Source organism: Mus musculus, chromosome 7, assembly GCF_000001635.26.
Source record: "Mus musculus strain C57BL/6J chromosome 7, GRCm38.p6 C57BL/6J".
NCBI classification, from domain to species: Eukaryota; Metazoa; Chordata; class Mammalia; order Rodentia; family Muridae; genus Mus; species Mus musculus.
The window spans coordinates 84,563,572-84,581,872 of record NC_000073.6 but is presented as its reverse complement, the minus strand read 5'-3'; the positions used below and the strand labels follow the sequence as shown (position 1 = coordinate 84,581,872).

General features: G+C 44.7%; 1 protein-coding gene across 1 annotated transcript in view; it reads right to left on the bottom strand.

The window, feature by feature from the left end:
* Positions 1–634: 634 nt before the first annotated feature.
* The window catches only part of Gm2115 (predicted gene 2115), a 52,265-nt gene continuing 34,598 nt past the window's right edge, over positions 635–18,301 (bottom strand). The window contains exons 2-3 of the mRNA NM_001384188.1: positions 6,032–6,168; positions 635–5,023 (exon numbers count right to left, since the gene is read on the bottom strand). Of these exons, the coding sequence (NP_001371117.1) occupies positions 4,785–4,964 (180 nt within the window). The 5' untranslated portion in view covers positions 4,965–5,023; positions 6,032–6,168 and the 3' untranslated portion in view covers positions 635–4,784. The remainder of the gene's footprint in view (positions 5,024–6,031; positions 6,169–18,301) is intronic.

Sequence of the window (18,301 nt, the reverse complement as noted above, 5' to 3'; positions counted from 1 at the left end):
ACATTGTTATTATCTAGGACAATATGGTGTCCACAGGACTGTTTCCTTAACATCCTTGTTTGCTTTCCCATCTTAGCAGGGTTTGTGATGGATGCTGGGAGTTCATGATGAATACTGGGTGTCACTTGGGGGTGGGCTATGCTGCTCATTTTTCAGTTGCTCTGGCGAGCTGACATACATAGACCTTATTACTCAGCAGTCCCGCCATTTATTATCTATTATTTTTGGTCAGTGGGAGACTTAGAAAGGAGGCAAAGGGTCATTGCCCTCTCTTTCCTGCCAGTCATTGACAGGTACAGACAGCCTTCCTTAGGGGAAAGGAGGGAAGGTCTTAGTGGATGTCAAGGATGTATGGTATCAGCACAGGTCAGCAGAAGTGGGTGTGATGGAGGTTGTCTTTCTTCTGGATACAAAGAGCCCATATCTGTGCAAGAGCTTATGTGAAGAACTCAGTGTGGGCACTTTTTAACAGCCGGGGCCATCAGCTATAGACTATTATGAATATTATCCACCCTACATGGCAGGACCAGTCCTCAACAGCAAGGCCATGGGACAGGCACCCACATTTGTGAAAACTAGGCTTTGCAATTATTTCCACGTGGTGCTTGAAAGTAAAATGGACCTCTTTTAGAAATCTTTGGAATCCTGGGAAAACTTTATTGGATGGAGAGACATTTGTTTTCATTCCAGCAAGATATATGGGGTTAGGGACAAACATCAATGACAGAGCCCTGGCCTCATATGTACATGGCCATGAGTTCCATACCCCAAAACAAAATCACTCCACCAAAATAAAACAAAGCACGTGGACATTTGAAAATTAATTGGAAAAGTAAAGTGTCTGTGATAGTCATTGATAATGCCACACTGGGGCCGATGGGTCCTACCACTTGTGTCAATCAGACCCTGATCACGCCCAGGGACCACTTTCCTTATGATGGATATGAGTTGCCTTTCCTGATTCTGAATATTTTTATTACCCACTTGTCTCTGGGGCAGCTGGGCCCTTTCTGTGGTCATCACACAGATGCCCTCACTGCAAATTACAAAGCCACAGAAGGACTACACATCTGCCTTGCTGAAAGCTGGAGGTAACACGGAGGGACTTCCACACAGCTCATCACCGGCAGCAGCTTGATTCCAGCCACTAGATGCCTTTCTCTGGAGACTGTGACCTACTCTCTGCCATAGAGAGTGTGCCTTCTTCCCTGACTTGTGGATGACTCTATAACTATCCTTTTCTCTTCATTTCCTCTATGCCAACTTCCAGCCTTCAGCATGAGTATTTTGCTGCGGTGTTTCCTTCTCTATTCACAACTGCAGGCTTTCTTTCAATTAGCAGAAACTTGAGGCCACTCTGGTGGCAAAGGACCATGTCCGTCCTCCATCCTTCAGAATGGAAAGCACAAGAGAAGAAAAACTTGGGATTCTTTCACCTTTCTCACCTTCACATGATCCAGTGACAGAGGTGGGGACCCCCTTTCTTCTTTGTTCCACATAATCAAGTGGCAGACGTGGGGACACCCCTTTCCTTCTTGTGTGTCTCTGAGAAGGGATGTTCTATCAATCTGCCTTCTCTCCTCTCCTGAGAAACCCCCAGGATCAGCACAGCCACTTTCTTCCCATATATAATGGGAAAATTTAAAACAGCATAAGAAGTATTTGGTATAGTGGTCTGCAGTGTCATGCGCATGTATGAGGGAATCCTTTTGTTAAAAAAAAAACCATAAAAACAAGAAAAACACACACCTTAAAAATGATAAAAGGGGTGGGTCTGGGAAATCATCTCAGTAGGCAAATGCTTGCTGTGCAAGTGTGAGGGCCTGAGCTTCTATTCCCAGAACTTATGTGAAAGTGAGTGGGTGCAGAAGGGCACCTCCGGGATTCCAGTGGGCCTGTGGGAGATGGCAGCCAGAGAGAGGAGAATTCCTGGGAGCTTGTGAGCCAGCTAGCCTGGGGAGTAATGTCACCAGTGAGCAACAAGGAAGGAGAGGACCAACACCCAAGATTGTCATCTGATCTCCAAACATGCACTGTGGCAAGCACATGCTCACATGAATACACCAGGACACATCTCTCTCTCTCTCTCTCTCTCTCTCTCTCTCTCTCTCTCTCTCTCTCTCTCACACACACACACACACACACACACACACACACACACACTGATACAAACAAGGGGCAACAGTGTGAAAGCTGCCTGGGAAGTGATTCTAGTTGAATGAGCGCCTGAAGGTACACAAGCAATGGTACTTATGGACAAGTAGGGCTTGTAAGAGGATGCAAATGAGAAGGGAGGGTGTAGGTACAAATAGAAAGCGTTGTTTTGTTGCCTTGTTAGAAGCTTGACTCTTGGGAAAGGGGATTGAAATCACCTCTTTTCTCAAATGTTATTTCCCCAGCATAAAGAAAATACTAAAGGTTTTGGGGTGTTGCTGAGAACAGAGGTCCTGGGGAGGTTTTCTCAAACAGGGATGTACTGCTGTCCAGGGGCCTGGCTAACCGGGCTAACTGGCCCTGGATGCCCAGTGTGATTCTGTAGGTCTGTGGAGGAGGTGAGCTGCTTCTGGCAGGTTCCTCATGTGCAGGTGTGGTGTGACCTTCAGCAGGCAGTCTGAGGAACACAGCCTAGGGCATCCTGATTTTCCCCCATAGAGCTCCAAAAGGCCTCTACAGGAGGTCTTCAGAGCTCTTTAGATCTCTCCTTCTTCCTGCTGTTCTGTCATTAACAGCTGGGAACAACCTCTTCCCCCAACCCCCATTGATTTTGCAAACCCATCCTAACAGGTTTCCACAGAAGAGCATGCTGTCTCTGAGGGAGGTTTCTGAGGAAGGGTGGGCTGAAAGTGATGCCTCAGTGCCAGGTTTGGAGCCTATGCCATCTGTTTCTTGGTGCATCTGACAGTGTGTGTGTGTGTGTGTGTGTGTGTGTGTGTGTGTGTGTAAGAGAGAGAGAGACAGAGAGAGCGAGAGAGAGACAGAGACAGAGTCAAAGAGAGAGAAAGAGAGAGAGAAAGACAGACAGAGATACAGAGACAGACAGACAGACACACACACACACACACACACACACACAAACACACGCACACACCATACCCTGGAAAACAAACCTTGATAAGAGTGTATACTTTCAGGGGTCATGTAGTGTGATAGTGCTTTGGAAAGTCATTTCCCAGGTAGCCTAAGGTGCATGGGGACCTAGGGCTTGAGTGTGGGTGGTGCAGAAGGCCCAAGGCCCACAGCACAGGTCTCCTTTGACAGGGCAGCAGGTCCTACCCTGGAAGGACACAATAGGTACCCCTCACATATGTGAAAATAAATGGCAATAGTGGTGATGACATGAGACCATGTGCCTTGGTGTCCGGTATCCTGGTGTCTTGGTGTCCCTGCAAATGTCTGCTGGCCACTGTGAATGTGGCACTGGCTGGGAGCTCTGGCTCTTAGAAGGCAGGGAGGGTTTGCTCATGTCCTCCCATTTTATCTCCACGACAACCTTGTGAGGTAGATGTTACACCCCCATTTTATAGATGACAAAATTGGAGCTCACAGGTGCTGATTTATTTAGGGGTCATATAATAAGGACACAGGAGTTGAAGCAGGTTGTGGAAGGTTGTGGGCTGTGACCTAGGAGCCTTGCAGCAAGGTCACAGACACACGGGACAGTGTGTGGGAGAAGAAGATGAAGGAAAGACAACAGAAGAGACAAGCTAGTCTCAGCTCCCACTTGTGACATGGCTGCTTTCACAGACAGCAGACAGACAGACAGAAAGACAGACTTCTCCTTCCCATATTTCAATGAGGAAATGGAGGCACCAAGAAGTGAGGTGACTTTTACAGCCTTTGAATAGCTGAAGCAGGTCTAGAACCCAGCTCTTGCCTGGAGCTCCTGTGATACAGAGCTTCTGAAGGTTACTGGGTGAAGTGATTCTTGTGAGTACATAGTAGAAAGTTAACTAGATTAAAGAAAACGACTATATTCAGCCATGGCCTAGCCAGTATACTCTCAGTCACTAAAAACAGCCATGGTATCTCGTGAGGCAGAAGATATTTAAGCTATCAGACGAATCAATGCAGCATCATGCATATGGTGTGAATTACTAAAAAAATTCCTGTAAAAAAGACTTGAAGAAATATATCAAAATGATGGCTTCTGGGAGGTTGGATTTTAAGTGCTATTTACCCCCCTTTCCTTCTATTTATCTATATTTTCCCAAGTGTCTAAAATGCACATCTCATTTTTAACAGGAAAAATATATTCCCTCTGTATCTTAGTTTTTTAAAAAAAAAAAAAGTTTGGAAGTAGCCGTGTGCCTTGTGAGAATTTGCAGGAGAAGCCCCCTGAAGTCTCCATCTTTCCTGCCTCATCAGTGCTAGTCTGTAGAGGGTACTGGGCTCTCAGCAACCCCTCAGTGCTGTGCAGTTGAAGGTCAGTCTCCTCCTGATCACTGTTTACAGACCAGAATATCTGGTTTTGGTCCAGATCTCAAAGGTGCCCTGGAGCCTGGGCTGGGGACCATCACTCTGCTGTCTGTCTCCCAGTGGAGTCCCAGGATGGCCTCCACAATCCTGAGTCATGGCTTAGCATTCCTCTCCCCTGGCTTCCCCAGACTGCCTTGGCTCAGGCATGCTGGCATTTCCCTCTGGTGGTTATGTGAGAGTCAGTAAGGCGAAGGTGAGCCTTCTCCATCTCTGAGTGGTTATAGCCACACCCAGTCTCCCAAGAGCTTGCAGGATGTTGGCCAGGGTGTACAGAGGTGTGTCCAGGACACTGAGACCTGTCATGTGCCTCAGTCATCCAGGTGCTGCTCCTCCCAGGTGGACGTGGGGATGGCACTGTAGGGGTCCATGATGACTTTGGCACAGCGGATGATCATGACTACGAGGAAGAGGCAAAGGAAAACGAAGCAAGCCAAGGTCAACCCCTTGTCCACATCCACATAGACGGGCTCGGGAGTAGGTTCCTCCATCCTGCAGCAGTGACTGTGGGATCCCAGAGCTCTGGCCTGACTGGTACCATTTTCTATCCCTGTAGAGAGAGTCAGTGAGGAAGTCAGGGCCACTTGTCTATGTAAGCTACCACCAAGGGCAGCAGCATACAGCTGAGGCCACCCCATCTTAGGGCATTCATATGGTTGCAACCCTATAACATGTAGGCAATCTTTGTTTCTAGCAAGATGCACCCTAGGGTAACGGTGGTGGCGTGACAGTGACTCTCAACAGGACATAGGTGGAGTGGGCTAAGGGATCAGCTTGGGGCCAGTGCCCTGTAGCTGCCTCCACTCCTAAAGCCTTTGTCACAAGGGCAACATTCTCTACTCAGCAAAGGCAGTGGCAGAGCATGATCAAAACACTTTAAAAATGGTGGGTGAATATTTCTTAAGAATTTTGTAGAACCCGATTTCTAAAGAAACTGAGGGCTGAACAGCCCGTAGGAACATGCAGAAAAGAAGCTGCTGTTGTACATCAGTGGGAAGCAGGGGGAACTCATTCTTCTAGGAACTCCCCCATGGCTTGTGCCAGGGCTCAGCTTGCTTTGACAAATATGGCAGGCACAGAAGGGGTAAGGTTGGAGCAGTCAGGCAGACCCCAGTCCAGTTTCTGCTGCAGCTAACTGGTCTGTGCAGCATCGCTCAAGCACCTGGGAATGCCTTACAGACTTCCAGGCCCAATGCTCTGAGTGCAGAAGGCAACATCTGTTTTATGGGGACCTGTGCATTAGGTAAAATTGATCCTGTGTATAAAAGTCCAGCATAACCTCTGGGCCTGGGACCAGCTAGTTATCAGATAGGTGGGCTGACACAAGCCTGGGGGTGGGGCAGGCAAGGATGATTAGCTTAGTTCCTAGCGAGGTCAGTTGCTGGGCAGAGAGCATGGGGCTGAGAAGCCTGTCCAGTTCCCTACACACACTCATTTTGTAAATATAAATGCTTAAGCCACAAAGCTGGTAAATGAAAGCCAATACCCGGACACCCCAACCTGAAACATCCTCATTTGCCCTTACACCTCTGTCCTCAGCCATCCCTGGGCCACTGACCTGCCAGCTGGAGTGATCACCACTTCAGGAAGACCCTGGGTTGAGCTGTTCCAGGAGACAAGATGGACGGACAGCTGAGCATCACAGCTGGAGCCAGCGAGTCAGCGCGGCTTCTCAGAGAGCAGAGCTGTAGGTGGCTGGAACAGAAGAACAGAGGACTGGCTGTTTCTGGAGATTTCTACTCCAAGTGAGACCATGGCTGGGCAGGAAGGAAGCGTGCCATACAGCACCTCCATACAATTTCTGGCACATGCTGGATTTTCTTTCCTTTTCTGTTTTTGTTTTTTGGTTTTTTTTTCCAAATTAGTTTTTTAAAATTACATACAAAGAAGTGGGTTTCGTTATGGCATTTTCATACAGACTTTGTTTCATCGGTCTTTCCCCCCTCCTCTGCTGCTCTCTCAGGTCCCTGTGGGGACACCTCATTGTGATTTCAAGGACATTGATTCTATTACCTTTGTTTCCTTCCCCTTCCCAGCCCGACTTTATGATCTCTTTCCTCCCCTTCCTATTGCCCCCTCTTCAGCCTCTTGCGATCCATCTCACTGGACATCTTCATAGTCTGTTTTTTAAAAAGTATATTATTTTTATTAATTATTTGAGAATTTCATAGATGAAAGCCTGGAATGTGGAAAAATCCAGGCTTGTTTGGGGTCTCAGAGCTATGCTACAGAGGCACCTGGGAAAGCCCAGGATTCTACCATCCCTCCCCAGGTTTCTGGCCCTGCAGCCAGCATGGTGTCCACATGGTCAATTTTTGCTCCTGGGTTTAGACACAGCTCAGTCCTCTGGTTTGATAAGATCTGACTGAAGTTCTGAACAAGTGGCCTCAAGTAAGTGTCAGGAGCTCTGTACATTGTAGGGGCCAGACCTCAGCAGACTCATTTTGTGGCCCTCTCATGCCTTGTCTTGCCCTCAGTCTTGTAGGTTCACCCCATGGGAATATATTCAATGTCTCTTGGCCCGAGGGCGAGTGCCAACAAAAGAATGTGGCCTCAAAGAGCAGATTCCCCCATGCTACCCTCCAGATGGGGGAACACTCATTAGCTTTAATTACTAGGAGGGCATAGGTTCCAGCTAGCTTTGTGTCAAAGTGAGGACATGACATCCAGGAGGGAACTTAACATGGAACTCAGCTGCTGTGTCTGAGGAACTAAGTCGTTCGTCTTCACAGTCTCCTGCTCAGTCAGCTCCAACATAATTGCATCCCCTTTTGGCACTGATGTGGCTGGCCTAATCCAGTGTTTATCCATACTTTGGCTGAAGGTAGAAGGTGGCTCTGGAGATGGTAAACAAGTGACATTTGGGAGTGGGGGGAGTAGTTTCTGGGTTGACCCTGCAACTGGTCGAAGCTTGTAGTATCATGGCTAGAGTATAGAAGAACCAAGCAGAAAAGAGTCCTGCCAGATGCCATGGGAAGTCAGGATGCAAAATAAAAAACTCAAACTCAGGAACTGGGAGAAAAGCCTCAGAGTTGTAGAAAAACTTAGAAATAAGGTGGTCGTCCGCTCGACTTGAGCCCCGGGCTACCTTGCCAGCAGAGTCTTGCCCAACACCCGCAAGGGCCCACACGGGACTCCCCACGGGATCCTAAGACCTCTAGTGAGTGGAACACAACTTCTGCCAGGAGTCTGGTTTGAACACCAGATATCTGGGTACCTGCCCTGCAAGAAGAGAGCTTGCCTGCAGAGAATACTCTGCCCACTGAAACTAAGGAGAGTGCTACCCTCCAGGTCTGCTTATAGAGGCTAACAGAGTCACCTGAAGAACAAGCTCTTAACAGTGACAACTAAAACAGCTAGCTTCAGAGATTACCAGATGGCGAAAGGCAAACGTAAGAATCCTACTAACAGAAATCAAGACCACTCACCATCATCAGAACGCAGCACTCCCACCCCACCTAGTCCTGGGCACCCCAACACAACCGAAAATCTAGACCCAGATTTAAAAACATTTCTCATGATGATGATAGAGGACATCAAGAAGGACTTTCATAAGTCACTTAAAGAATTACAGGAGAGCACTGCTAAAGAGTTACAGGTCCTTAAAGAAAAGCAGGAAAACACAGCCAAACAGGTAGAAATCATTAAAGAAAAACAGGAAAACACATCCAAACAGGTGATGGAAATGAACAAAACCATATTAGAACTAAAAGGGGAAGTAGACACAATAAAGAAAACCCAAAGCGAGGCAACGCTGGAGATAGAAACCCTAGGAAAGAGATCTGGAACCATAGATGCGAGCATCAGCAATAGAATACAAGAAATGGAAGAGAGAATCTCAGGTGCAGAAGACTCCATAGAGAACATCGACACAACAGTCAAAGAAAATACAAAACGCAAAAGGATCCTAACTCAAAACATCCAGGTAATGCAGGACACAATGAGAAGACCAAACCTACGGATAATAGGAATTGATGAAAATGAAGATTTTCAACTTAAAGGGCCAGCTAATATCTTCAACAAAATAATAGAAGAAAACTTCCCAAACATAAAAAAAGAGATGCCCATGATCATACAAGAAGCCTACAGAACTCCAAATAGACTGGACCAGAAAAGAAATTCCTCCCGACACATAATAATCAGAACAACAAATGCACTAAATAAAGATAGAATATTAAAAGCAGTAAGGGAGAAAGGTCAAGTAACATATAAAGGAAGGCCTATCAGAATTACACCAGACTTTTCACCAGAGACTATGAAAGCCAGAAGAGCCTGGACAGATGTTATACAGACACTAAGAGAACACAAATGCCAGCCCAGGCTACTATACCCGGCCAAACTCTCAATTACCATAGATGGAGAAACCAAAGTATTCCACGACAAAACCAAATTCACACAATATCTTTCCACGAATCCAGCCCTTCAAAGGATAATAACAGAAAAGAAGCAATACAAGGACGGAAATCACGCCCTAGAACAACCAAGAAAGTAATCATTCAACAAACCAAAAAGAAGACAGCCACAAGAACAGAATGCCAACTCTAACAACAAAAATAAAAGGAAGCAACAATTACTTTTCCTTAATATCTCTTAATATCAATGGACTCAATTCCCCAATAAAAAGACATAGACTAACAGACTGGCTACACAAACAGGACCCAACATTCTGCTGCTTACAGGAAACCCATCTCAGGGAAAAAGACAGACACTAACTCAGAGTGAAAGGCTGGAAAACAATTTTCCAAGCAAATGGACTGAAGAAACAAGCTGGAGTAGCCATTTTAATATCGGATAAAATCGACTTCCAACCCAAAGTTATCAAAAAAGACAAGGAGGGACACTTCATACTCATCAAAGGTAAAATCCTCCAAGAGGAACTCTCAATTCTGAATATCTACGCACCAAATGCAAGGGCAGCCACATTCATTAGAGACACTTTAGTAAAGCTCAAAGCATACATTGCACCTCACACAATAATAGTGGGAGACTTCAACACACCACTTTCTTCAAAGGACAGATCGTGGAAACAGAAACTAAACAGGGACACAGTGAAACTAACAGAAGTTATGAAACAAATGGACCTGACAGATATCTACAGAACATTTTATCCTAAAACAAAAGGATATACCTTCTTCTCAGCACCTCACGGGACCTTCTCCAAAATTGACCATATAATTGGTCACAAAACAGGCCTCAATAGATACAAAAATATTGTAATTGTCCCATGTATCCTATCAGACCACCATGGCCTAAGACTGATCTTCAATAACAACATAAATAATGGAAAGCCAACATTCACGTGGAAACTGAATAACACTCTTCTCAATGATACCTTGGTCAAGGAAGGAATAAAGAAAGAAATTAAAGACTTTTTAGAGTTTAATGAAAATGAAGCCACAACGTACCCAAACCTATGGGACACAATGAAAGCATTTCTAAGAGGGAAACTCATAGCTCTGAGTGCCTCCAAGAAGAAACGGGAGACAGCACATACTAGAAGCTTGACAACACAACTAAAAGCTCTAGAAAAAAAAGGAAGCAAATTCACCCAAGAGGAGTAGACGGCAGGAAATAATCAAACTCAGGGGTGAAATCAACCAAGTGGAAACAAGAAGAACTATTCAAAGAATTAACCAAACGAGGAGTTGGTTCTTTGAGAAAATCAACAAGATAGATAAACCCTTAGCTAGACTCACTAAAGGGCACAGGGACAAAATCCTAATTAACAAAATCAGAAATGAAAAGGGAGACATAACAACAGATCCTGAAGAAATCCAAAACACCATCAGATCCTTCTACAAAAGGCTATACTCAACAAAACTGGAAAACCTGGACGAAATGGACAAATTTCTGGACAGATACCAGGTACCAAAGTTGAATCAGGATCAAGTTGATCATCTAAACAGTCCCATATCACCTAAAGAAATAGAAGCAGTTATTAATAGTCTCCCAACCAAAAAAAGCCCAGGACCAGATGGGTTTAGTGCAGAGTTCTATCAGACCTTCAAAGAAGATCTAATTCCAGTTCTGCACAAACTATTTCACAAAATAGAAGTAGAAGGTACTCTACCCAACTCATTTTATGAAGCCACTATTACTCTGATACCTAAACCACAGAAAGACCCAACAAAGATAGAGAACTTCAGACCAATTTCTCTTATGAATATTGATGCAAAAATCCTCAATAAAATTCTCGCTAACCGAATCCAAGAACACATTAAAGCAATCATCCATCCTGACCAAGTAGGTTTTATTCCAGGGATGCAGGGATGGTTTAATATACGAAAATCCATCAATGTAATCCATTATATAAACAAACTCAAAGACAAAAACCACATGATCATCTCGTTAGATGCAGAAAAAGCATTTGACAAGATCCAACATCCATTCATGATAAAAGTTTTGGAAAGATCAGGAATTCAAGGCCCATACCTAAACATGATAAAAGCAATCTACAGCAAACCAGTAGCCAACATCAAAGTAAATGGAGAGAAGCTGGAAGCAATCCCACTAAAATCAGGGACTAGACAAGGCTGCCCACTTTCTCCCTACCTTTTCAACATAGTACTTGAAGTATTAGCCAGAGCAATTCGACAACAAAAGGAGATCAAGGGGATACAAATTGGAAAAGAGGAAGTCAAAATATCACTTTTTGCAGATGATATGATAGTATATATAAGTGACCCTAAAAATTCTACCAGAGAACTTCTAAACCTGATAAACAGCTTCGGTGAAGTAGCTGGATATAAAATAAACTCAAACAAGTCAATGGCCTTTCTCTATACAAAGAATAAACAGCCTGAGAAAGAAATTAGGGAAACAACACCCTTCTCAATAGTCACAAATAATATAAAATATCTTGGCGTGACTCTAACTAAGGAAGTGAAAGATCTGTATGATAAAAACTTCAAATCTCTGAAGAAAGAAATTAAGGAAGATCTCAGAAGATGGAAAGATCTCCCATGCTCATGGATTGGCAGGATCAACATTGTAAAAGTGGCTATCTTGCCAAAAGCAATCTACAGATTCAATGCAATCCCCATCAAAATTCCAACTCAATTCTTCAACGAATTGGAAGGAGCAATTTGCAAATTTGTCTGGAATAACAAAAAACCTAGGATAGCAAAAAGTCTTCTCAAGGATAAAAGAACTTCTGGCGGAATCACCATGCCAGATCTAAAGCTTTACTACAGAGCAATTGTGATAAAAACTGCATGGTACTGGTATAGAGACAGACAAGTAGACCAATGGAATACAATTGAAGACCCAGAAATGAACCCACACACCTATGGTCACTTGATCTTCGACAAGGGAGCTAAAACCATCCAGTGGAAGAAAGACAGCATTTTCAACAATTGGTGCTGGCACAACTGGTTGTTATCGTGTAGAAGAATGCGAATCGATCCATACTTATCTCCTTGTACTAAGGTCAAATCTAAGTGGATCAAGGAACTTCACATAAAACCAGAGACACTGAAACTTATAGAGGAGAAAGTGGGGAAAAGCCTTGAAGATATGGGCACAGGGGAAAAATTCCTGAACAGAACAGCAATGGCTTGTGCTGTAAGATCGAGAATTGACAAATGGGACCTAATGAAACTCCAAAGTTTCTGCAAGGCAAAAGACACCGTCAATAAGACAAAAAGACCACCAACAGATTGGGAAAGGATCTTTACCTATCCTAAATCAGATAGGGGACTAATATCCAACATATATAAAGAACTCAAGAAGGTGGACTTCAGAAAATCAAATAACCCCATTAAAAAATGGGGCTCAGAACTGAACAAAGAATTCTCACCTGAGGAATACCGAATGGCAGAGAAGCACCTGAAAAAATGTTCAACATCCTTAATCATCAGGGAAATGCAAATCAAAACAACCCTGAGATTCCACCTCACACCAGTGAGAATGGCTAAGATCAAAAATTCAGGTGACAGCAGATGCTGGCGTGGATGTGGAGAAAGAGGAACACTCCTCCATTGTTGGTGGGAGTGCAGGCTTGTACAACCACTCTGGAAATCAGTCTGGCGGTTCCTCAGAAAACTGGACATAGTACTACCGGAGGATCCAGCAATACCTCTCCTGGGCATATATCCAGAAGATGCCCCAACTGGTAAGAAGGACACATGCTCCACTATGTTCATAGCAGCCTTATTTATAATAGCCAGAAGCTGGAAAGAACCTAGATGCCCCTCAACAGAGGAATGGATACAGAAAATGTGGTACATCTACACAATGGAGTACTACTCAGCTATTAAAAAGAATGAATTTATGAAATTCCTAGCCAAATGGATGGACCTGGAGGGCATCATCCTGAGTGAGGTAACACATTCACAAAGAAACTCACACAATATGTACTCACTGATAAGTGGATATTAGCCCCAAACCTAGGATACCCAAGATATAAGATATAATTTGCTAAACACATGAAACTCAAGAAGAATGAAGACTGAAGTGTGGACACTATGCCCCTCCTTAGATTTGGGAACAAAACACCCATGGAAGGAGTTACAGAGACAAAGTTTGGAGCTGAGATGAAAGGATGGACCATGTAGAGACTGCCATATCCAGGGATCCACCCCATAATCAGCATCCAAACGCTGACACCATTGCATACACTAGCAAGATTTTATTGAAAGGACCCAGATGTAGCTGTCTCTTGTGAGACTATGCCGGGGCCTAGCAAACACAGAAGTGGATGCTCACAGTCAGCTAATGGATGGATCATAGGGCTCCCAATGGAGGAGCTAGAGAAAGTAGCCAAGGAGCTAAAGGGATCTGCAACCCTATAGGTGGAACAACATTATGAACTAACCAGTACCCCGGAGCTCTTGACTCTAGCTGCATATATATCAAAAGATGGCCTAGTTGCCCATCACTGGAAAGAGAGGCCCATTGGACTTGCAAACTTTATATGCCCCAGTAAAGGGGAACACCAGGGCCAAAAAGGGGGAGTGGGTGGGCAGGGGAGTGGGGGTGGGTGGATATGGGGGACTTTTGGTATAGCATTGGAAATTTAAATGAGCTAAATACCTAATAAAAAATGGAAAAAAAAAGGTAACTTCCCAAACAACAACAACAACAACAACAAAAAAAAAAAACAAAAAAAAAAAAAAAAAAAGAAATAAGGTGGTCACAACGGTGAGGGTGCCTAGACCCAGGGCTTGTGTGAAAATTGCACACTATACTAGGACAAATTGGAGATGCTCAAGGATGGTTTCTGCCCCTGCTCTCAACTTTATGCCTTTTCCTTTGGGGAACCTTAGTTGGACTCATACCCAGCATTGGTAAAATTTGCTAACATGCTAATCACAACAACTGATACCCTACAAAGCGAGACCTTATTGGTTTGTTTGCTTTTAATCATGTGAGTATGAATTTAAAGTCAACAAAAAGTCGTAGAGTCAAAGTCTGCTTGACAGAGGGGCTGGAGAGAAGGCTCAGGCAGGAAAGGAAACCTGAAGCACAGGGAAGGGCCTGCGTTCCATCTCTAGAACGCCATCTTAGAGAGAGCCAGCATGAAGCTTGTTGGCATACCAGCCTAGAACCTACTTCGTGAGTTTAGAACAGTGACAGAGAAGAGAAGAAATAAAAGGCAGACAAGCTGGGAGGAATGACACCTGATGCTGTCCTCTGGCCTCTGAGTGTATGAGCACACATGTGCATTCATACCTGCCCACATAAGTTCTCTCTCCCTCTCCCTCTCCCTCTCCCTCTCCCTCTCCCTCTCCCTCTCCCTCTCCCTCTCCCTCTCCCTCTCCCTCTCCCTCTCCCTCTCCCTCTCCCTCTCCCTCTCCCTCTCCCTCTCCCTCTCCCTCTCCCTCTCCCTCTCCCTCTCCCTCTCCCCTCTCCCTCTCTTCCACGCACCCCCCCCCCTCGGATGCAGGTGGCCAGGGATCTGCTTGTGCAGATACGTTGAAACATCATCAGAATTGGCAACACAGATTTAGAATTTCATCTCTAATCCTGTCAACCTAAGTCCAGTTCTGCTATGGCCCACATCTGAGGGGTGTCTTCACATGTGTTTGCTGCTTTTTAACTGCTGCTCTTCTTCTCTGGGGGCCAAGCGGTCACAGGACAAAGTCAGACTTAGTCCAGACAATCCACTAAGGATTATTACTAAGTATTGATTTAAACTAGCTCGACATGGCAGCACATATTAGTATCGGGAAGTAGCATGATGAAACTCACTCCACCTTCCATCTACTCCGTTCAGACACAATGAGCCAGAGGCAGTTTTGTGGGTCTTAACTGATTTTGGAGGGCAGGGTCTCAGTACCTCAGGTTGTCCTACTGCCTCTACACTATAAGTGCTTGAATTATAGGCATAAACCACTATGCACAGCTGGTGTATGTACCTTTGCACAAGGCCACTATTGCCATTAGATTGAGACCTCACTACCATGACATGCTCTTTTTGTATATATTTTTTAAAATTAGGATATAACACTTTATTTATTACTATGACATTTGCAACCCAAGTGTATTTTAGTGGGTTCTCCTCTCCCTCTCCACCCCTGCTATCCCTGATTCCTTACTGCAGCTCCTCCTTCAGCAACTGTTTTTTTTTTCATGAGCTATGTGTGTATCTGACCACTTATGATCTTTTCTTCTCATCTGTCTCAATCTTATTCACTTCCTAAAATCCCTACCTTCAAAACACTGTGAGCATGTGGATCTGGGGTTAGAGTTCAACACAGGGCACTGAGTTGGTAGAGGGCACTGCCACCAGAAGCCAGGGCTGGGCCACCCCTTCTGGCCTCCAGATGACAGCTCATGTTTGGCCTCTTCCTTCCAGGCACCATGGGCAGAAAATGAAGGTTTTGAAAGAGCTTGCCACTTGTCACCAAAGGGATCAGCAGCAGGCTGCAGCGACATTGTGAATTCATGCAGGGCAACCCGAATCAGCGTTGACCACGAGCATTAATCAGCTTGGTCTATAAATAGAAGCAGAACCATTATAGAAGGTGACCTGTCTGAATCACCTCCCCAGCTGACAAATTGCTTAAGTGGATGGCATTTACTCAGGTCACAGGGAGCCAATCACAGTGTCTAGTGGGAGTATACTTGGTCGCCACACTCCTCTATTGGAACACTTAGTTGGGCTGTCAGGATGGTGCTAGTGCTTGGTAGGTAATGATCGAAGCCATGATGACAGTCAGGGCTTGGAAAAGCATGGCTTGAGGAATTGGTGGGACTCAATACTGGGCTTAGGATTTAGCTTCCAATATCTGAACATCTCTAGCCTTTCAGAATCCTCCAGAGCAAGAATGCAGCTTGTCACAGCACTGTTTCAGGTAGGAAAAAAGAGTATTTCTGCTAAGAGCATGTGTGGTCATTGTACCACACTTTTAGCTACCACACCTGTTCTATAGTGTAGCTCTGTAACATGGCACTTGTGCTGTTGCTTTCCAAGATTCCCCTTGTCATTCCATACACACAGCCTCCAGGCCCTGAGCAGTTCTCTCCTAACAGCTCACTACCACAACTTCCTAGATCCTTACTATTAAGCTTCTAAGGATTATGCTCTCAACACGCTCGCTCCGTGTACAGAACTGAGAGGACCTGAGTCATCACCCTGGAGTGGCCCATAGCTAAAGATGGATGCTATAAATTTGGGGAATGCAGATTCTAGGCTTGGATGGAGACAAACTTCGTTATATAACTTAAACATCTTGGTGCCTTGGAGCCAAGGAGGTGAGAATGTCTTTCTCCCGAAGCTGCATGCTTACTGGGCTTCTTGTTCGACTTGTCACAATCCCATGGCAGTTTCTCATGGAGTACACTAAGATTAAATCCCACGCATCAGTTGTCTCAGAGACTGCTTTGACAGACAGCTGACCCAAAACAGACAGACATTGACTTTTTTTAGTTGTCCTATACTGAGATGTCAAAATCCCACTGAAAGCTAGAGTACAAACTTAATGTGTTTGTGATGCTCAAATGAGTTAGACCTAATCCTTGCCTTCAAACATTTCAGCCTATTCCATTGAGGGGCAGAAAGGGAAAGAATTATGACGTTGACAGCAGGAAGCCACGTTCTCTAGAAAAGGCCAAGGATGGGATTGGACAACCTTTTAATAACAGTGAGAAAATTAGACACACCACACGTGGGTCCCCACAGCCATCACAGCAGCAGTCAAGGTTAGAGAGGAGAGTGTCCAGACAGGAGGCTTGGAGGACCCTTTAGTCCAGGACAGTCACTGGAGAGAAACAATGTTCTTGAGATAACATAGCAATAGAATCACAGCCAGTTTAGACTAAAATGGACAGAATGAAATAGAACTTTGCATGCTGATGAAAGACATGCTACTCTTTAGACAAAGAAGAAGTGTCTGGGAGATCAGTCTTAACACAGAGCGCAGAGTGTGGGTAGGAAGAAAGCACCTAACTAGGCAGACGCAGAGTCTCAGGGTTTGGAGACTGCTTGACGTTTTTCTGATTGCATTTTGAAACTTCTTGGGACTGATGACTCCCAGTCCCCTTCCACTTGTTTTTCCTCCTTTGAAATGAGAAAGCATTTAACAGCTGTTTGGCACCAGTCACACCACTGTGCTGTTGGAGCAGATAATTTGTTTTCCAGGTCCATAGAGAGAGAAGAATTTTCCCTGAGATGGCTCATACTGAGTCCTCACCCTCGTCTTACAGAGATGATGAGATTTGGGATCTCCATTTGAGGCTGCAGTGAGCTGAAAGTTTGGGGGACGTTAGAATGAAATGGATATATGTAGGGATAGCTTGAGTCTTTGGGGCCAGAGAGTGCACTGTGGTAGGCTGAACGTTGCTTCCCACAAATTCACAATATAATCCTTGGAAGGATTTTGAAGGGACTTCGAAGATGTGATTATGTCAAGGATATATTATTCTGAGCTGCTCTGAGTAATCACGAGCATCCTATATAGGAGGCAGAGGGTGTTCTGGCCATAGTAGAGGAGAAGGCAAGGTGACCACAAGCCAGGGCTGTTGTGGCCAGGAGCCAGTAAATTCTGGCAGATTCTACAAGTGGAAGAGACAGGGAATGGATTTTTTCCAGAAACCTCCAGAAATAATCTAATACCTTGGTTTTAGTCCATTTAAGGTGTATTTTGGACATCTCATCCCCATAACCATAAATACATACTTTTGAATTATTTCAACTCATAGTAGCTATCATATGGGCAATAGGAAACTATGAAGGGAATTTTGAAAACATTTCAGAATAGTGTACTTTTATTTATAATCCTCACTAATTTGTCTTTGAGATGTCTTTCCCTATCACAGTGGCAGTCATTTGTGAGCCATTTTAGGGAAGGCTCTGCCCATTTGTCACTGTTTCTGTGTGGTTACAATAAGCATTCACTGTCTGCTTTGGTTTGGAACAGGGTTTCACCACGTAGCTAAGTCTGGCTAGTCCTTTTGATCCTTCTGTCTAGTCTGTAAAAGTCACAAGCTATCCCTAAGCTACACTATTCCCCTAAGCTTAGAGAAATGGGAACAAGTCAGCCAAAGGCACACATGAGAGAGAGAAAGAGATTGAGAAAAGAGAGTTTGCCTACCTGATGAAGATTGACTCACTGGCATATTGTCAGAAAAACTGCACCTTAAAATTGAACCAAGGACCAAAACGAGGGAAGAAATTGTGCACCAGCTTTGGGCATGGGCTGTGACAAACAATGCCAATCATACAGCTGGAGAAAAGGAGAGAAAGAAATTGTGCAAAGCTAAGGAAAGCCTTCATCAAGGGATCATCAAGGCTGTAGCATCCAAGTGAAGGTATGGATTCTTGCTAGTGCAGATTTACCTGGCCCTCCTTTTGACATGCTGGTCCATCAGGCTGTGGAGCTCTACC